Source organism: Schistocerca cancellata, chromosome 3, assembly GCF_023864275.1.
Source record: "Schistocerca cancellata isolate TAMUIC-IGC-003103 chromosome 3, iqSchCanc2.1, whole genome shotgun sequence".
Lineage (NCBI taxonomy): Eukaryota > Metazoa > Arthropoda > Insecta > Orthoptera > Acrididae > Schistocerca > Schistocerca cancellata.
Window position 1 is genome coordinate 287,557,513 of NC_064628.1, and position 21,146 is coordinate 287,578,658.

The 21,146-nt window shown below is 39.9% G+C and overlaps 1 protein-coding gene across 1 annotated transcript in view; it reads right to left on the minus strand.

Moving 5' to 3' along the window:
• Positions 1 to 15: 15 nt before the first annotated feature.
• The window catches only part of LOC126174966 (brefeldin A-inhibited guanine nucleotide-exchange protein 1), a 264,490-nt gene continuing 243,359 nt past the window's right edge, over positions 16 to 21,146 (minus strand). Inside the window, exons 29-30 of the mRNA XM_049921435.1 lie at positions 18,262 to 18,518; positions 16 to 3,735 (exon numbers count right to left, since the gene is read on the minus strand). Of these exons, the coding sequence (XP_049777392.1) occupies positions 3,565 to 3,735; positions 18,262 to 18,518 (428 nt within the window). The 3' untranslated portion in view covers positions 16 to 3,564. The remainder of the gene's footprint in view (positions 3,736 to 18,261; positions 18,519 to 21,146) is intronic.

The following is a 21,146-nucleotide window of genomic DNA, read 5'->3' on the forward strand; positions in this document are numbered from 1 at the left end:
TAAAACATTCTACATAAAACTTTATTTTAATGTACATCTTGATACAATAACTATAAGAAATGATAAAGCAATTTAAGTAATAGTTATTAAAAAAATAGTCTATCTGATTATCACATATTTCTGTAAAGTGATTATATAAACAAACATAAATACTATACACAATAAATAAATCCTTCACAATATATACATGAATTTACAGCAGTACGAAAACAAGCAAATGATTTAACAGCTAACATTATCATTAATTGAAAACCTGTGGCTATCTCACAAAGGAACACTTGGTGTTGTTTGAGAAAATGATGTTCTTTTCATTCCTCCAACAAATTTAAACACTACGTGGAAAATGTAGACGTTTGAAATTATAAAATTTCATAAGGAGTAACAAAACCATTCTGCTAGAGCTACCTGTCTTGAAACAGAAAAATAATTACAACAAACTCAGCATTCAAGGATGATTTACAGAAAATATGGCATGATATACCTTGAAATATAGTTCAAGGGAACATAAAACCTACTGCAAAATATATCATCTCCCTCGGCCTCATACACTGTTCTGCAGCATAAGCACCAGATGACTATCTAATCTACTTGGGGAAAGCAGTACAACACAGCAATATTCTTTCAAAATAAAGATACTAAAGAAAGTACTTCCAATGGAATGACTACAAATATTTTGATATAAATATATACATTTCCCTACAGTCATGAGATTAACACTTAAGAAATTAAATTTAAACATCCAGCTTCCAAGGAATCAGAGAAATCACAAACCTTATTTTTTCTTAACTTGAATGGTGTAATTTTGATTTTTAAAATTTGCTTTAAGAAAATGGAATGAAATTATCAATATGTAATGAACACAAGAGACAGAGTGTCTTTTAGTACGTTATATATGAAAAATGTTTCAACATTTAGGCTGCAAATGACCATTCAGGCCATGAGTTATGAAGACACAGTGAATAAAAAAACAATATAATTTTTTGTACTATTTGTAGAGGAAATCTCTCTGCAAATTTCCCATCTCCCTCTCTCTATTGAAACAATGTAAGTACTAAACGTCTTCTAGACTTCTGTTAAACAAAAATAGTAGCAAACAAATGAGCGAGATAAAAAAACAAACTAAACATATGTAGTGAAATTGTGGATTTATATGTTATTTAGCATGGTTGGAGGTGAAACGATAGGGTGAAGGGGCTGTAAAGGAAGAGATGTGCATACTGAAGAAAATTAAAATTCTGGACAAGAAAAATACAATCATCAAATTTATAGTTCTTCATGAACTGACACAAAGAAAAGGGATGACACTGAAGTGTGAAAACTAGGAACTGGAGGTATCATCTGTGGGCAATTATAAAACAAATATGTGAAACAATTCAGGTAAAATGGTAGAATAAGAGAAAATTGGTCCTCCAGCAGATACTTGCTGACAGAATAAACATGAGACAACATAAACAAGAAAGAAGCTTATCAGTCAAATATCTTGCCATCATACCAACTTCGTTGGATCTGCACCATATCTCCTACAATTCCTTTTAATGCTATTTTCCTATTCCTTTCTGTATGTAGTGCACACCTCTCTTTTTAGTCTGACATACATATTTCTAATGACATTGTGAATTAGTTTTGAATTACTACATTACTGTATTTCCTCCTAAGCAACACTTAAAGCTAAACTTCAAAAGGACGTTCTGTATAGTTGTTGCTTGTTGTTGAACATATCACAATATTTTCTTCCTTTGCTGGAGTATAATTATTTTTTAGGCATGTCACTCAAAATTTTCAGCTTTTTTCGTCATTATTTTTAAAGCAAATGTAATGAAATGTTTGTTATTTTACCAATACCAAACAACACACTCATATGAAATTTGATTCAAAATATTGGATAATTCTGGTAATATTAATTATTAATTGAATTATCCTTTTATGTTTCATGTAGTGATTACAGCTTTTATATGGTCTACAAGCACAATGTCGATGATTTAGATCAAATGGTTAACAGCATTTGAAGATACAAATTTTTCAAGAATAAATAATAATGGCATTTATCTTATTACAATTGAAATGTGTGGAGCTTTCGAACTGCAATCATCATCCCATTTTTATTGTTTTAAGCATAACAATTAACAATAACTATGAAATTAATTGTCAACATTCTTAAAGAACCCAGCAGAAGAAGCAGAAAATGTGTAGAATGTTTGTAATTGACATCTACAGTTGTAAGTTCTTTACTATTTCAAAAACACTATATCACTTTTTTTTTCAAATAAAAAAAGAAGAATGTCTTGTCTGACTCTCAAAACAACTACCTTACATCATATTTAGTACTGAAAGACAAAAAGAAAGAGAGCAGTGCTTTAAGACTACTGAAGATTGTCACGGAAATGATTAAAAACTGTGATACATGCTACATCCTTATTAAAATCGAGCTACAAGGCACTTCAATACACCGCTTACCTCCACCAGTTCAAATGAGTCTATTACTTCACAGATACTTCACAATGATAAAAAAAACAGGGGAGCATAGAGGATCAAGCCCTACAATAGTTTCATAAAACAAAGCAAATCAGAGTGAAGAGAAGCACTGTGTACATGAGTGACCAAAAACTGTTGAAATCTTTCATGTAGAAATTAGCGTTATGAATAACTGTTTCTGATCTAATGTGTTGGTTGCTCATGCAAAATGGCCAGACTTTTAATGACTGAATGTACACATCGCTTGTTGCATAATGATCATCTGATTTACTCCTTTTACACTCTAAATTAAAATATAACAAGTTGGAAACAATGTCTGAAGTCTTGATAAAATGTTAGTAGTTTCTGTTCACATAAACTGAATAAATAGGCACAACATTTTCACTGTAACAATAAATATCCTAACCACGGATGTATAAACTGCTTCTGAAAATCAGAAAATTGGAAAGCTTTTGCTTTTAAGTAACAGCCATCAAAACAAATGTCATGAGCATGGAGGATTTACAAATAGTGGAATGTCAATTCAAAATAATTCAGAAATTTCCATACCTGTATCCATTTTGTTGTGAACATTCATATGAACAGTAAATATGCAAAAAATCACTGTAGTTGTGTGTGTTCTTGATTTACAGAGCGGCAGGAATTTTTAAGTTTAATTTATCTGTAAATCTATGTGCTATGCTTACATGCTTCTTCATAGATGGTACTGATTTGGTAAGCATTTATATGACATAATAGTATTTAATACATTCAGATTCCAGAAGATCTGAAAAACCACTATCAGGAGATCATAACTCTTGTTACTATAACACTACACTATTTTTCATTTCTTTGCATTGGTATTATCCATAAACAAAGTTTATTATTTTTAATGCCGATGTTTTACAAGTCAACAATATATATCACATCTCTTCATTTATGAATCAACTAGCACAAAATTGCAGTTACCTACAGAATCAACAACACAGCCTTGTGGCTGAAATAGACAGGTTTTCACAACCTACTGTAGCCATTTCTCCAACCACTTACATGACAATGATAAGTCAGAAGTGGTTGGCTCACAGGAACTTAGCTCTGACTACATTTGATGTATCATGGTCCAACAGTTACTGCTGCTGAAGCTGTCTTGGTATTAGGAGTGATGTTGAACACAGGACCGATCCGAAGGAAAAATCTTCGAAGAACAGATCGTAGCTCTGGCTTCAGGTCAAAGCACATAACCTCACAGAGCATTGGATAGTAGCTTGAAGTATGAGCTGCAAACTGCGAAAGAATACCAAGTGGTTATTTTAAACCATTTGTTACACATAATAAATACAGGTTGGTACAATATAAACTGTAAGGGTAAGTTAAGACATAAGTTGACAGACTGTCTTTGCAGCTACGTCACAAGAAACAATAGTACAAATTATATATATATAATAGAGGGAAACATTCCACGTGGAAAAAATATATCCAAAAAGAAAGATGATGAGACTTACCAAACAAAAGCGTTGGCAGGTCGATAGACACACAAACAAACACACAAAATTCTAGCTTTCGCAACCAACGGTTGCCTCGTCAGGAAAGAGGGAAGGAGAGGGAAAGACGAAAGGATCTGGGTTTTAAGGGAGAGGGTAAGGAGTCATTCCAATCCCGGGAGCGGAAAGACTTACCTTAGGGGGAAAAAAGGACAGGTATACACTCGCGCACACACACACACACACATACCATCCGCATATACACAGACACAAGCAGACATTTGTAAAGGCAAAGAGTTTGGGCAGAGATTTCAGTCGGGGCAGAAGTACAGAGGCAAAGATGATGTTGAAAGACAGGTGAGGTATGAGCGGCGGCAAATTGAAATTAGAAATTAGCGGAGATTGAGGCCTGGCGGATAGCGAGAAGAGAGGATATGCTGAAGGGCAAGTTCCCATCTCCGGAGTTCCGACAGGTTGATGTTAGTGGGAAGTATCCATATAACCCGGACGGTGTAACACTGTGCCAAGATGAGCTGGCCGTGCACCAAGGCATGTTTAGCCACAGGGTGATCCTCATTACCAACTAACACTGTCTGCCTGTGTCCATTCATGCGAATGGACAGTTTGTTGCTGGTCATTCCCACATAGAACGCTTCACAGTGTAGGCAGGTCAGTTGGTAAATCACGTGGGTGCTTTCACACGTGGCTCTGCCTTTGATCGTGTACACCTTCCGGGTTACAGGACTGGAGTAGGTGGTGGTGGGAGGGTGCATGGGACAGGTTTTACACCAGGGGCGGTTACAAGGGTAGGAGCCAGAGGGTAGGGAAGGTGGTTTGGGGATTTCATAGGGATGAACTAAGAGGTTACGAAGGTTAGGTGGACGGCGGAAAGACACTCTAGGTGGAGTGGGGAGGATTTCATGAAGGATGGATCTCATTTCAGGGCAGGATTTGAGGAAGTCGTATCCCTGCTGGAGAGCCACATTCAGAATCTGATCCAGTCCCGGAAAGTATCCTGTCACAAGTGGGGCACTTTTGGGGTACTTCTGTGAAAGGTACCGGGTTTGAGGAGATGAGGAAGTGGCTCTGGTTATTTGCTTCTGTACCAGGTTGGGAGGGTAGTTACGGGATGCGAAAGCTGTTTTCAGGTTGTTGGTGTAATGGTTCAAGGATTCCGGACTGGAGCAGATTCGTTTGCCACGAAGACCTAGGCTGTAGGGAAGGGACCGTTTGATGTGGAATGGGTGGCAGCTGTCACAATGGAGGTACTGTTGCTTGTTGTTGGGTTTGATGTGGACGGACGTGTGAAGCTGGCCATTGGACAGGTGGAGGTCAACGTCAAGGAAAGTGGCATGGGATTTAGAGTAGGACCAGGTGAATCTGATGGAACCAAAGGAGTTGAGGTTGGAGAGGAAATTCTGGAGTTGTTCTTCACTGTGAGTCCAGATCATGAAAATGTCATCAATAAATCTGTACCAAACTTTGGGTTGGCAGGCCTGGGTAACCAAGAAGGCTTCCTCTAAGCGACCCATGAATAGGTTGGCGTACGAGGGGGCCATCCTCGTACCCATGGCTGTTCCCTTTAATTGTTGGTATGTCTGGCCTTCGAAAGTGAAGAAGTTGTGGGTCAGGATGAAGCTGGCTAGGTAATGAGGAAAGAGGTTTTAGGTAGGGTGGCAGGTGATCGGCGTGAATGGAAGTGCTCCATCGCAGCGAGGCCCTGGACATGCGGAATATTTGTGTATAAGGAAGTGGCATCAATGGTTACAAGGATGGTTTCCGAGGGTAACAGACTGGGTAGGGATTCCAGGCGTTCGAGAAAGTGGTTGGTGTCTTTGATGAAGGATGGGAGACTACACGTAATGGGTTGAAGGTGTTGATCTACGTAGGCAGAGATGCATTCTGTGGGGGCTTGGTAACCAGCTACAATGGGACGGCCGGGTTGATTGGGTTTGTGAATTTTGGGAAGAAGGTAGAAGGTAGGGGTGCGGGGTGTTGGTGGGGTCAGGAGGTTGATGGAGTCAGGTGAAAGGTTTTGTAGGGGGCCTAAGGTTCTGAGGATTCCTTGAAGCTCCGCCTGGACATCAGGAATGGGATTACCTTGGCAAACTTTGTAAGTAGTGTTGTCTGAAAGCTGACGCAGCCACATACTCCCGACGATCAAGTACCACAGTCGTGGAACCCTTGTCCGCCGGAAGAATGACGATGGATTGGTCAGCCTTCAGATCACGGATAGCCTGGGCTTCAGCAGTGGTGATGTTGGGAGTAGGATTAAGGTTTTTTAAGGAGGATTGAGAGGCAAGGCTGGAAGTCAGAAATTCCTGGAAGGTTAGGAGAGGGTGATTTTGAGGAAGAGGAGGTGGGTCCCGCTGTGACGGAGGACGGAACTGTTCCAGGCATGGTTCAATTTGGATAGTGTCTTGGGGAGTTGGATCATTAGGAGTAGGATTAGGATCAATTTTCTTCGTGGCAAAGTGGTATTTCCAGCATAGAGTACGGGTTTAGGACAGTAAATCTTTGACGAGGGCTGTTTGGTTAAATCTGGGAGTGGGGCTGAAGGTGAGGCCTTTGGATAGGACAGAGGTTTCGGATTGGGAGAGAGGTTTGGAGGAAAGGTTAACTACTGAATTGGGGTGTTGTGGTTCCAGATTGTGTTGATTGGAATTTTGAGGTTTTGGAGGGAGTGGAGCTGGAAGTGGGAGATTGAGTAGATGGGAGAGACTGGGTTTGTGTGCAATGAGAGGAGGTTGAGGTTTGCTGGAAAGGTTGTGAAGGGTGAGTGAGTTGCCTTTCCGGAGGTGGGAAACCACGAGATTGGATAGTTTTTTAAGGTGGAGGGTGGCATGCTGTTCTAATTTGGGTTGGCCTGTAAGAGGATGCTCTGAACAGCCGGTGTGGACAAAAGCGCTGGCAGGTCGATAGACACACAAACAAACACAAACATACACACAAAATTCAAGCTTTCGCAACAAACGGTTGCTTCATCGGGAAAGAGGGAAGGATATATTTTTTCCACGTGGAATGTTTCCCTCTATTATATTCATATCATTAATTTGAACCCAACAATTACGTTTGTTATTGTCACTGTTACATTTCAAAGTCTTTTCTGTCGTCTTATTTCCTCCTCCTGTTTTTGCCAGTAGTTTCACTTTGTATTCACCTTCTCCTTTTTACCGTAATCCACTATACAATTTTATCCCGCCGATATATACTCAATAATACGTAATAATACGTAACCCACTTCCAAACCATAACCAAAAAATTTTTTTTCCGCTTTAAACACTACCGCTGCTATAAAATCCACCGTTTCTAGTTCACAAACAGTTCCTTTCAGCTATTAAACAACCTTTTCGGCTAGTTTTAATAACTTTTGCTTTATTTCCATTTCCGTTTTTATCACATCACCGATCATTTTTAGCCGCTTCCCACAGGTTTTAACGTCATTATTTCTTCATCAGACAATTGTTAGCCTCATTTCCAAAATCTACCACCACCATAGCACTCCTTTTAATGCATCCTCACATAGTTTATTCGAAATTTTCCCGAATTTCTCCACCCTTAAACGTGTTTTGGCGGCAACACAACCACCTAACCTTTATGCACATCATCATCTACCTACACAAGTTCACCACAGGATCAACATAGCCCAGCTCTAACCAACCCTTTTTCGCCTTTTTTCACACCAGATCTCCATTTGCTTTCTACTTCACCTTTATTTCTCCCCATATATTTTATATTTATTTTCATTTTCATTTCAGCCTCATGTTACACTTTCCACCTTCTAGTACCATGTCACCCTCACAACACCTCCACAACGACCCCATTAAGATTTATTTACATTTCCTCCGCAAACATGCCTTCGCCTGGTCTTTCCCTCTCCTTCCCTCTTTCCTGACGAAGCAACCGTTTGTTGCGAAAGCTTGAATTTTGTGTGTATGTTTGTGTGTCTATCGACCTGCCAGCGCTTTCGTTTGGTAAGTCTCATCATCTTTCTTTTTAGATATATTTTTTCCACGTGGAACTCGCACACACACACATATCCATCCGCATATACACAGACACAAGCAGACATTTTCGAGAAATATATGAGTAAATTGTGTACAAACTGCCAGTGACTGACAATTTTCTTCTTCTTATCATCCACATTTTCTAACATATAAACTACTTTTGGAGTGCCAAAATGTACTAGAACAAATAAAATGTCTCTAAAACGCCACACTGTACAATGTACTTGTGGTGAGACAGTCACAATTCCTGAAATCCATCACCCATGGCCTCTGGCCTGCTGAAGAGCACTGCAGTCCCCAAATCCGCTGCAATATGCCACACGCAAACAGACCTAGCATGCGGGCAGATCAGTGAGACTAGATCCGATATGCAGTGCTTGCACATTAGTGGGAACTGAATGGCCTTTACAAATGTCTGCTTGTGTCTATGTATATGCGGATGGATGTGTGTGTGTGTGCGCGCGCGAGTGCATACCTGTCCTTTTTTCCCCCTAAGGTAAGTCTTTCCGCTCCCGGGATTGGAATGACTCCTTACCCTCTCCCTTAAAACCCAAATCCTTTCGTCTTTCCCTCTCCTTCCCTCTTTCCTGATGAGGCAACCGTTGGTTGCGAAAGCTTGAATTTTGTGTGTATGTTTGTGTCTCTATCGACCTGCCAGCGCTTTTGTTTGGTCAGACGGAATTTCCTGATGGAATTTCCTGATGTGAGCAAAATTCTTAAATACTAACACCAACATCTTTTGAAATGAACTGTTTTTAGATGAAGAAAGCAAGCGAAATGGTATGTGTGTTTCATTAAGACCACTGATGTTATTTTATTTCAATAAAACAAAAACATTTGGAGACAAAAAAATATGCATTTCCTTGAAATCACAAGACAGGTCTCAGAAAAAAGTAGGCCTCTTGAAAGAAGTGTAAAGGCTGGAAATAATTGTGTACAACACTGTAGGTGACCACCAATAAAAAAATGGTTCTACGATGTTTGTTATTGTTGGTTATTACCACTGTATTATATCTATCATTTTGCAGATTTTGTGTGATTTTTCTTTCGAGAAATATATGAGTAAATTGTGTACAAACTGCCAGTGACTGACAATTTTCTTCTTCTTATCATCCACGTTTTCTAACATATAAACTACATTTGGAGTGCCAAAATGTACTAGAACAAATAAAATGTCTCTAAAACGCCACACTGTACAATGTACTTGTGGTGAGACAGTCACAATTTCTGAAATCCATCACCCATGGCCTCTGGCCTGCTGAAGAGCACTGCAGTCCCCAAATCCACTGCAATATGCCACACGCAAACAGACCTAGCATGCGGGCAGATCAGTGAGACTAGATCCGATATGCAGTGCTTGCACATTAGTGGGAACTGAATGGCTTCAGATCAGCATGCCCCATTCATTACATAAACCCACAGAAATGGCCTGCAGTTTTAGCCCATTGTGGAAATCCACCTGTGTGGCAAGCTATTCACGAGCCACAGACAGCATGTTGATGAAATGAGACCACAATGATCAATCCATGCAACAGATTAGTTATACAAATACTCTGAGAATCAACAATAATGAGGATAGGAAATAACTCACCGCAAAGATGATTGCTAAGCTGCAGACAAGCACGTAGAAACGACAATCACACTCTCACAACTAAATTTTCAACCATAACTTTTGTCAGAAAATGAGAGCACACACACAGTCACACCATCACTCAGACACAACTCGTGCACACATGACTGCCATCTCTGGCTGCTGCGCCTACAGTCTCTGAGAATCAGATCCAAACAAACCATTCCTCACGCCTCGCTGCCTCTCGTTGGTAGCTGCTAGGCTAGTGGCAAGAAGTGGTGGCAGCACTGGCTGCAAACTGAGGGGACTGGTATGGAGGGGAGAACAAATAAAAATGAGGGAGTAGCGAAGCAGTGCATGTACTCAGCTGCACCCAGCCAGCGATGATACATGATTTGTTTACTGAGGTATCATTTCATCTATTGAGGCAAAAACAAGATCTTTCCAGAGTTTTTTAAAAATTTCCCAGATTTCCCCGAGGGGTTTGAAATTCCCTAATTTCCAGAATGTGTGGCAACCCTGCTGTTGCTATTTGAGTTCACATTTTATCATTTGGAGATAGTGAGAGGAGCTGTGGACACTAGAAAATGGAGTGCCAAATAGAGAAATCTCAAAATTTTAACATATTCTTCTCTTTGAGTTCAACAGATGGGTGACAGCAGCAGAGGCAGCCAGAAACATGTGGATAATGCCACTGGACAGAGCAGAACAAGGAAACAGTTTTCTTGTTTTAAGGAGTATTGTTTGATGTTAGTGACTCTCCATGTCCAGGAGGACATTTGGGGTTTGATGAAGATTGTTTAAATGCATTAATTCACAATGATCCATGTCAGTGTATGCGAGAACTGGAAAAGCTGGTGAACTGTGACCATTCCACCATTGTGCGACATTCGCAAGCAATGGGGTAGGTTCAAAAGGCAGGAGTATGGGTACTGCTCGCTCTAAGCCAAACTCACAAAAATCAGTGGTGGCCATATGGGCATCTCTGCTTGTTCATCATCAATTGGCTCATATACAACAACAACCATTCATATCCTGTACCAGTACTGGTGACGATAAATGGTGCTAATATAAGAAAAAAGAATGGAATGGCTTAGCCAAAACTGAGCGGCAACTCCCTGTACAAAGACCTGTGAGCATTCCCAAAAAATTGATGATATACATCTGGTGGAACAGCGACGGTGTGGTGCACTATGAATTGCTCCCCTGAGGTGTAATCATCACTGCTGACACTTACTGTCAACAACTGAGATGTCTTGCAGATACTATCCAAGAACAACGACTACGAAGGCTGCATGAAGTAATGCTGCTCCATGATTATGCCCACCTCTATTTTGCTAGACTGACAAAAACTGCTATACAGGAGATTGGTTGGGAATTCATTCTGCACCCACCTTATCTCACACCCTCTGATTTTCACCTCGGTATTGAACAATTCAAGGAATTTCCTTTCTGGATGAAAAGGCACTCCAAATGTGGCTCACCGAGTTCTTTGCCTTAAAACCACATGATTTCTACAGTCATAGAATCGAAAAGTTACCCCAGCATTGGCAAACTATTGTAAATAGTAAAGGAGAATATATCACTGATGACTAAAGTCCCTGTCATGTGTATATGTTGTGTTTATTAAACTAGTGGAAAAATGCTACTAACTTATGCACCAACCTAATAAGTTCAAATTTTTGGTTACTATACTCAAGAAATTCTTCCTACGAATAGTTGAAAAAACAAGGACAAAAATACACACTGCATATTTCACTACCAGGCATAAGTTTTGCCAGTTTATCTGTTAGAGAGAACCGAAGTATCATTAAGTAACTGAAGAGCGACAGCTTTTCTCACTATGGTGGTATTTCAACCAAATTACTAACATTTTGTGTTGACTTGTTCCTGTGCCTTCACAGTTTAATTGTGAGCAGGACATTAGCATCTCATCACCAAAGCCATGTGAAGAATTTATTCCTATTTCCTATTGGGTGTTGTGATTATAGAGAATTTTGTGGCCTCACTTATACCTAGCGCCTAACTCATTATACTGTTGTGTCTGCAGATGGCTAATAGCCAATAACCACTGTACAGATCTTAATAGAAACATATCAAAAAGTATGATTTGCACGCAAAAACTAAAAACAGAATGATCTGTTAAATCCCAGTCTGAGGTGCAATAAGAAGCCTACTTCCATACAATGGAACTGCTTATCACTCTAGTTTTCTGCAGAGAGAAATTCACTACAGAATGTATATCAATAACTGCTCTGATAAAAATTCTCCAATTACGTATCCACCCACATAAAGCAACAGAAAGCGGGCTATGTGATGAAGATGATGATTTCAGGGCCTTGGTGGCTTGTAAACATAAAAGACTGACTGGCAATGACATCACAGACAAATATATTAAAAATAGCAGGGACAACACAGACAAATACATTAAAAAGTAGAGGTACAAATAGCTAAATGACCGCTAATAACAAACAGGAAAAGAGCCAGGTATCCTTGTCGTTTTTGGAAACCCAGAATCTACTCTGTAGGAATCAACATGGATTCCGGAAACAGCGATCTTGTGAGACCCAAATCGCTTTATTTGTTCATGAGACCCAGAAAATATTAGATACAGGCTCCCAGGTAGATGCTATTTTTCTTGACTTCCGGAAGGCGTTCGATACAGTTCCGCACTGTCGCCTGATAAACAAAATAAGAGCCTACGGAATATCAGACCAGCTGTGTGGCTGGATTGAAGAGTTTTTAGCAAACAGAACACAGCATGTTGTTATCAATGGAGAGACGTCTACAGACGTTAAAGTAACCTCGGGCGTGCCACAGGGGAGTGTTATGGGACCATTGCTTTTCACAATATATATAAATGACCTAGTAGATAGTGTCGGAAGTTCCATGCGGCTTTTCGTGGATGATGCTGTAGTATACAGAGAAGTTGCAGCATTAGAAAATTGTAGCAAAATGCAGGAAGATCTGCAGCGGATAGGCACTTGGTGCAGGGAGTGGCAACTGACCCTTAACATACACAAATGTAATGTATTGCGAATACATAGAAAGAAGGATCCTTTATTGTATGATTATATGATAGCAGAACAAACACTGGTAGCAGTTACTTCTGTAAAATATCTGGGAGTATGCGTGCGGAACGATTTGAAGTGGAATGATCATATAAAATTAATTGTTGGTAAGGCGGGTACCAGGTTGAGATTCATTGGGAGAGTCCTTAGAAAATGTAGTCCATCAACAAAGGAGGTGGCTTACAAAACACTCGTTCGACCTATACTTGAGTATTGCTCATCAGTGTGGGATCCGTACCAGATCGGGTTGACGGAGGCGATAGAGAAGATCCAAAGAAGAGCGGTGCATTTCGTCACAGGGTTATTTGGTAACCGTGATAGCGTTACGGAGATGTTTAACAAACTCAAGTGGCAGACTCTGCAAGAGAGGCACTCTGCATCGCGGTGTAGCTTGCTCGCCAGGTTTCGAGAGGGTGCGTTTCTGGATGAGGTATCGAATATATTGCTTCCCCCTACTTATACCTCCCGAGGAGATCACGAATGTAAAATTAGAGAGATTAGAGCGCGCACGGAAGCTTTCAGACAGTCGTTTTTCCCGCGAACTATACGCGACTGGAACAGGAAAGGGAGGTAATGACAGTGGCACGTAAAGTGCCCTCCGCCACACACTGTTGTGTGGCTTGCGGAGTATAAACGTAGATGTAGATGTAGAAAGTTGGTTAACAGTTCTATACACTGTTGTTTAAATTACCAGGTTTGACATTAACATACCCAGTAATTTGGACAGGAGCCCAAGCAAAATATAAAATCTTTCTCACACTTGTCTTACTGTTCTTTTAAAACAGTGGACTAATCATTATCAAGAATGTTGCTGCTTTCGGAGTGAGAACATAAAAACCTATCAGTAAAATGTGACACACTGGCTCTCACCTGACAGAAGCACTGGTGGAGCCTCAGGCCGGATGAGGTGCCTGCATATTAGCTGATAGTGCCATTTTCCGTCATGCTAAACCAATTTCTTTCCACCTGTGTGACCAGAGAGGTGTTCACCACAGTCAAACAGTTGGCTTAATGAGCTTTAGTTTGTTATTTCATACCTTCATCTGATCTTCTCCCATTCTACTCTCCCACAATGAGATAAAGCACCCGAAGGGACAACATGGGTTGGTACATTAATTGCACTGCAACCATTCCTTACTGCTGTGTCTGGTTGCTTCTTTCCCTCAATTCTCACATGGCCCGGTAGCCAGCCTAATGATACTTCTTTCCATTGCCATTGTTGTATGTGAATGGCATCTTGTTTTTTGTACCACTTGATCTACTAGATATATTTGTTGAATGGTCTGTAGAGCAATTAGGGAATCATAGCAGACAAAAAAAATTATATTCCAGTGATTGAACTGCATCTACTCCTGTGCTTTTAAGATGGTGTAGAGATATGGTTCAAAGACTGTAAATTCATCTGTAGATTGAAACATAAACACACTATTAGGGGAAACTACAATCGGAAGATAGTACAGCATTGCTTAGACCTTTCAACGTAAATAACTGTTAAATTTTGGTATCATCTAAAATTTTGCAAAAGCACTGTTTAAAAATAAAATTTGTTGTACAAGAGTTATTGTACTTCATCAAACTTAAAAACAATCTACTCCTCTCTACTAATGGCAGAGACATCCTGCTCCAATACTGTGTTAAGACATTCAGGTATGTTTCTCCTCCACACTAATGGGTTGATTAGAAAGCTGCTGTACATGATTAAAGTTGATACATAAATTGAATTATGTGGTTTTATCTCAGAATTCTAGTCATCTTAATGTTTGATGCAATTGTTATCAGCAGCAGCAAGACTAGAAGATGAACAAAAGACTGAAAAATCACCTACAAAAATACATCACTGGACAGGTGTCATGACTCTGGACACTACACAGTAATAAAGTAATTGAATGAAATTGTACCACCACACGCTATCAAACACCTTTTCACTATCAGAAAACTACGCTACCAAGTGCTGCCCACACAAAAAGGCCTTTTGTATCACTGCCTGCAGGAGCATTAGATTGTTGAGTGTAGAACGGTACCTACAGAAACTGCACTGAAGACCTTGTTTCCTGGTTCTGGAGAGTATGCTAAGTGGTTCTTGATCATTCACGTTAAGTGCTACATTGTGATAACTATTTTGGTCGGTGTGATCCTTCCCGGGTTCCAGGAAGGAGTCACGATTACATCCCTCAAAGGATCAGAGTATTCCCCCTAAAAAACACACCACACACACGTGAGGAGATAGTTCTTTGAGTCAATATTCAAATGTCACAACATGTCATGGTATCTGGCTTGGTGCCTCTCTGAGGGACACCACCTTGTAGAGCACTGTCTGTGTGGATAGAGAAGGCAGCCACACAAAACATAAGAGAAGACCAGTTATCATGGTCTTACCAGCGAACAAAGGCAACACAACTGTGATCTTATCTTACCATGATTACACTGAGTAGATGCGGGCCTGCAAGAAGACAATGCATATTGGAAGATGAAAACTGATCCTACCAAGAGAATTGAGAGGAAGACCACGACACTTCTCAAAGAACCTGGCTTGGCAGACAAAATTGTTAAGAAGCTACAACAGGAAGAACCTATTCTACTGATTATGAGACTTTATGAACTTCTGAAGGGTCACAAAGATGAGGTACCTTTAAGTCTCATTGTTAGCGACACTGGTGCTCTGACAATCACTTGCTAAATACCAGAAGGATCTGTTTAGTCCTTGTTGGAAAATGTCCACATCATATTTGCAGCTCCGTGGATTTTGTTGGTGCCTTAACAACTTTAGGCTTAGTGATTCTGACACCCTTGTCAACTTCAACACTGTCTCTTTTTCACCAGAGAACCTTTACAAGAGTCTTTGGAACTTACTGGGCAGAAATTTGACGCAGAAATGACCAACATTTTCAGGCATGTCTTGACATCAACATACTATTCTTTCAATGATGGTTGCTATGAGCAGATGGAAAGGAGAAGGAAGCCCCTGGAATCAGCTCAATGGCAACTGACCTATTTCTACCGGTATGTTGGTGACACATATGGCCACATGTAAGAGACAAGCTGATTGATTCCCTCAGACATCTCAATTCCATACACCAGAACATTAATTTTATCACGGAGTCAAAGTGGATGGAGTGCTCCCCTTTTTGAATGTCGTGGTAAAAAGAAGAGTAGATGGCACTTTGGGCCACAGAGCTTACCGTAAGATGACACACACTGACCTACACCACCTGGAACAGAGAAATGGCATGCTCAGAACATCGGTACATAGGGGGCCCATACCCTCTGACGAGGAAAGACCCAACCTAGAACTTAAACATCTGAGTATGTTGTTCCAGAAAAACAGCTACAAAGAGTGGAAAATTTGGAGAGCTCTATGTCCCATACCACCTATACAACCAGTGGAAACACAAGAGGAACCTCAGCGCAAGAATGTGATACTGCATTTATTCAGTTTTGTGGGGCAATATCCAGGAAGACTGAGTGAATTCTTCAGAAACATCAGGTGAAAACTTTTCTTCTGCTCACAAACACAGGCACTGCTTAGTACTGTCAAGGATGACATCTGATTACAGAAATCTGGGATCTACCGGACCAGCCAGTGTAGCAATGGTTACATACACTGAACCGTGTGTATTGTCGAAGATCACTGCAGCGAATACCAACAGCACACCAGACTGCAGCAATCTAACAAGTCAGCAGTTGTGGAACACTGTGTATCAGAATTACATGGAATGGATTACGACCATACTAAGGTTCGGACCCAGACGTCTAACTTCTGCAACTGTGTAACTAAGGTATCTATCAAGATCTGAGTAAGGGGGCTGCTGATAAATTGTGATGGTGGCTACATCATTAGTAGGGCATGAGAACCTGCATTGAATCTCATGTAAATGAGGAAGGATATATCCAACAACGAACTGACTTCAGGGGCAGGGAGAGCGACAGTAGAGGCACCATCAGGACATGCCGCTGGGCGCAAACCTCTAATGGAATGATTTGGCGGAAGGAGGAAGGGGGGGGGGGGGGGGAGATGGGGGGCTGGGAGGCACTCAGTTTATCAGTGTACCTGATGATGGCAACATGGTCATTTGCTGAAATATTGTGCACGTTGGACACGGACATCCAGCTGTTCACTCATGAGCTATTTTGTCACAAGTGTTTATGCCAATATTTATCCCCTGAAGTTGCATTGCAGCACTGACTTATACTTACAGGTTTTCTCAAAGTGGTTGCAATAGAAGCTGAGGAAACATGAGGTTGGAAAGCCTTATATTTTGAACTCTTCTTGGGGTTGGGGAAGGGGGGGGGGGGGAAATTGTGTTTGTATACCTTGGCGTATAGGCATTCACGTGGCCAATGCACACGATTGTTGATCTGTTCTTCAGGATTATATATCATTTCAGAATTTCAGAAATACGTAAATTTTTGACATTTTAAAGATAAAAATTAACAAGTCACACTATACGAGCACAAGATAGGAAACAAAACAAAAGATACACACTTGTGAGAGACTAACAGTTTAAAAAATATCCTTGAACTAATTCTGATACTTGCAAACTGTTTGTGGCCAGGTTGGAGTCATGATTTAAAAGTTTATTGTAGTTAGATACAACTGGAAGTACAGGAGGTTCTGCTTGAACATCATTTTCTCACTATGTATGCACATAATGATTTCAGATTGTTGCTTGAACAGACATGTAGAGAAAGAGAATGTGGTATATGGGGACAAGTAGAGCAGAAAAGAAAAACAGAAACCGTCCAATAAGGTAATAAACAAAGAAATTAAGAAACGTTCAATGAATCTTTAACATTCTTCCAGCAAAAGAAACCCTAGTGGCTACTTTCAAAAGTTTCATTATATTTAATAATTGCTTTCATTCATCATTATAATAACTGCTTTCATTCATCATTAACGACATAAACCAACATCCCTCATTTGAGGGCCAGATGTAGTCATCATTTAAACTTTTTCAGAGTCAGAGAACATATTGGCTGTAAATTTTTACACTCATATAGCTCGCAAGAAAACTGTAATCACATGCCAATCTCATCAAAAGTCTTGTGGGGCCCTCATCAGATGCAATAAACTTAATATGTTCTTTGAGCAATGTCCTCACTCTTGTTTTCTCTGAGGCACAGCACTGTTTATTAATGTGGTAGTGAAGTGCTCATAAAGGCTGTACTGATGTGTAACAAAATGGAGCTATGATGACTATCACAGAAACCATCGAAACAATTCAGGTCAGTTTACTCAACTAATGTTGGTAGGCACTACCCGTCCCTACCCCTCAATACTTTCAAAAATCCCTTGTAAGAAGAAGTCTAAAAGGTGTCGAGCTACAGACGAAATTTTGAGTTCACTTGAAGTAGCATTCATTGGACAGGAATTGTACAACTACATGAAGCACAAAAGAGATCTGAAAGATGTGCGACTGGGGTATTGTGGAGAACACTAGGGAAGAATACTTGAAAGCTTCCAAGAATTCCAAACAGCTGATGATTACTCAGTTCACTGCATCAAATCATGCAACACATTCTTCTAATGTTATAGAGTGCTGAGTGTCATGTATAAAGTTCACCTGTGTATAATTCTGTTATTTAGCACATAATTAATACCCATTTCTACCTATGATGTGTCTGATGATGGTGATTATGATGGGAATCATACAGTCTCAGAAACAATTATATGTGATACATACCCTTTCATCAGACATCTTGAAAATCCTTGTCAGGACAAGAAGCAAAAGACATGTCCACGCATCTCGATGTGCTTCCGATTGCAAACAAAGAAAATATTCAAATGCTTCATGACAAACAGAGATGAGACGCTGCTGAATTACGGGCCATGCCTCTTGCCGTGTCTCATCACTATACATCTTGAAAAGTATTCTCAGTACACATGCCAAACTCTGAGTTTCCTGCTTCAGCAAGTTTGGTTTAACACCACCTTTGAAACCTAAACAAAGAAAGATTAAGAAGCAACATGGTCAAATAAATTTTTGAGAATTACATGTGTTCAATAAATAAGGCAACACTTTTTTTCCTCAGCCAATTTTGGTTGAAAAAATGTGTAATCTTCATGGGCTTCAGCTCCTATAGTTCCATGAAGTTCTGATAGGTGGTGCCTTCAAAACTGCTTCTGTAATGGAGGTGCATTACAAGCAGAAAGCTGCCATCGAGTTTCTTTTGGCAGAAAACCAGAACATTACAGATATTTATAGGTGACTGCAGAATGTCTACAGAGATCTGACAGTGAACAAAAGCATGGCAAGTCACAGGGTGAGGTGTCCGTCATAACTGCAAAAAGATCACGCAAAACCTGTCCGCTCTACTGCATTCTGGCCGGCTGCACACAGCGGTGATTCCTGCAATGTGGACACTCTCATTCAAGGTGATTGATGAATCGCAATCAAACATATCACTGCTCAACTGGACACAAGCCTGCACACCCGAGAGCAGCTCACAAAACTTCTCTAGACAATTCTTCCTCATCTACCCTACAGCCCAAATCTCACATCTTCCAATTCCCATCCATTCAGCCCAATGAAGGATGCTCTCCATGGGAAGCAGTACGTGGATGATGGAAGGGGTTACTGATGCCGCAAGATGTTGGCTGCGACGACAACCAGGAGAGTGGCACCATGTGGGCATACAGGCCCTCCCAGCAGAGTGGCATAAGGCCGTTGCATTGAACAGAGATTATGCTGAAAAATAGAGTTTTATACCCAAAAGAATGGTGACTAAAATGGTGTATTGGAATTCTGAATAAAATCAAACTGCCCCCCCCCCCCCCCCGCTTTTTTTTTTTTTTTTTTTTTTTTTTTTTTTTTTTTTTTTTTTTTTTTTTTACAAAAAAGTGTTGCATTACTTACTGAATGCAATTCATAGAAAGCAATACCAAACATTATTATTTAATCATGGTATACACGCGGACAAGGCAAAAAATTCCCGGATTTCCTGGTTAAAAATACACTTTTTCTCAGATGAAAATACACTTTTTCCTTGGTGAAATTTAACTTTTTCCTGAGTGAAAGTTTTTTTTGTGTGTGTTTTACATGACAACATACTTTCCCCTCAATATCATTACTTTGAATAGTTAAGGTTTTATTCACCAGGATAGAAGTCCCTGACACTCTGAAATGAAACCCACTCAAAAAACAACATGTTTTGTAAAGATCTGTGATGCATGTTTTTGTATTACGAAAGTGTAAACGCTAATTCCACCAAAAACAGCATGGCAGCTTCTGAAGCACTTTAACTGAGATTGGGACCTGCTTTTGTCAGCCAATTACAGCTCATGCCATGTGCCATGTGTTCTTGCCAGCCACTGACAACAGATATTCAGAGCACAAGTCATGTGATGTAGTTAGGCAATAGCAACATTACTGTTAAATAACGTGGACACACAAATAAGAAAAGTTAATGGTTTAAATTAATATACCTACTATATAGCTGCAATAAAAGCTAAGTTTTCACATATAATATTAGTAATCAAAAAGTTTTTGCACACTGTTAACAATTAAGAACTGAACATTTTCTGTATCGCCCATAATAGTGCTACTGTCTGTAATGCAAGACTCGCAGCACAGTTTGAAGACCATCAAGGAGTTTGCTGGACTAGCATACTCGGAGTCCCAGCATGAATCCTGTTAAACATCTTTGAATGGAACCAAATTCTGCTTTAAGGGTATCAGAACACAGCACAAAACCACCATAAGAGAAGCAAAAGCATGCCCCATACAGCCACCAACTACCACTTCCATCGGGGTGAGCACTGGTAAGTTTTGCACCATAAAAGACAGAAACACGTAAACTAAGCAAATTGTTTACTAACTAACATATTATGAATGGTTATTTTATAGAGGAATAACCACACCTCTAAACTGGCTAAGCACATGAATGAACACAGAACTATCTGTTTTGGGGACACACAATACTCAGCTATTGAGCAAGCTCTATTGCATGACTGAAGACACTCGAATGCCTGCTACATGCACAAGATATTTGGTTCTACTCATTCAGTGTTACTTTCCACGAGCTCTTGAGACGAGACCCTGCTCTCCAACATACCCTTCCATGCTGTCATTTTAATAGATTTACCTCCATTCATAATTTTGTGTCTTGATGGTAAGTATTGGTTAATCATTACTGTAAATTTTTGCAGTTCTCCAATTTGAATATTTCTTTTAATACAAAACAATTAACATACGAATTACAGCTAGAGAAGAAAGCACAACCAAACTCATGGTAGAAATGCACTTCAATATGTAATGTTTCACTATATACTAAACTTTAACCAAAAGAACATTTGTATTGCACCTGCTTGCAGTTCATGGTCAATGTAATACTATGAGTGAAATAAATACTACATTTTTCCTCTACTGTTACTTTAACTCCAGTGTCAAGATAGTTATCGACTGTTCAAGAATATGGATATTCTAGTAACTATTTTGAGACAGTGACTTACTGGGTTGACTGAAATTTCCTTCACTCAGTTGGAATAAACCACGAGAAAGAGTTGTATATGAGGTACTGGACAGGTGTGGCCTTTGAAAAACTAGCAAATATTGGCCAATCTGCAGTG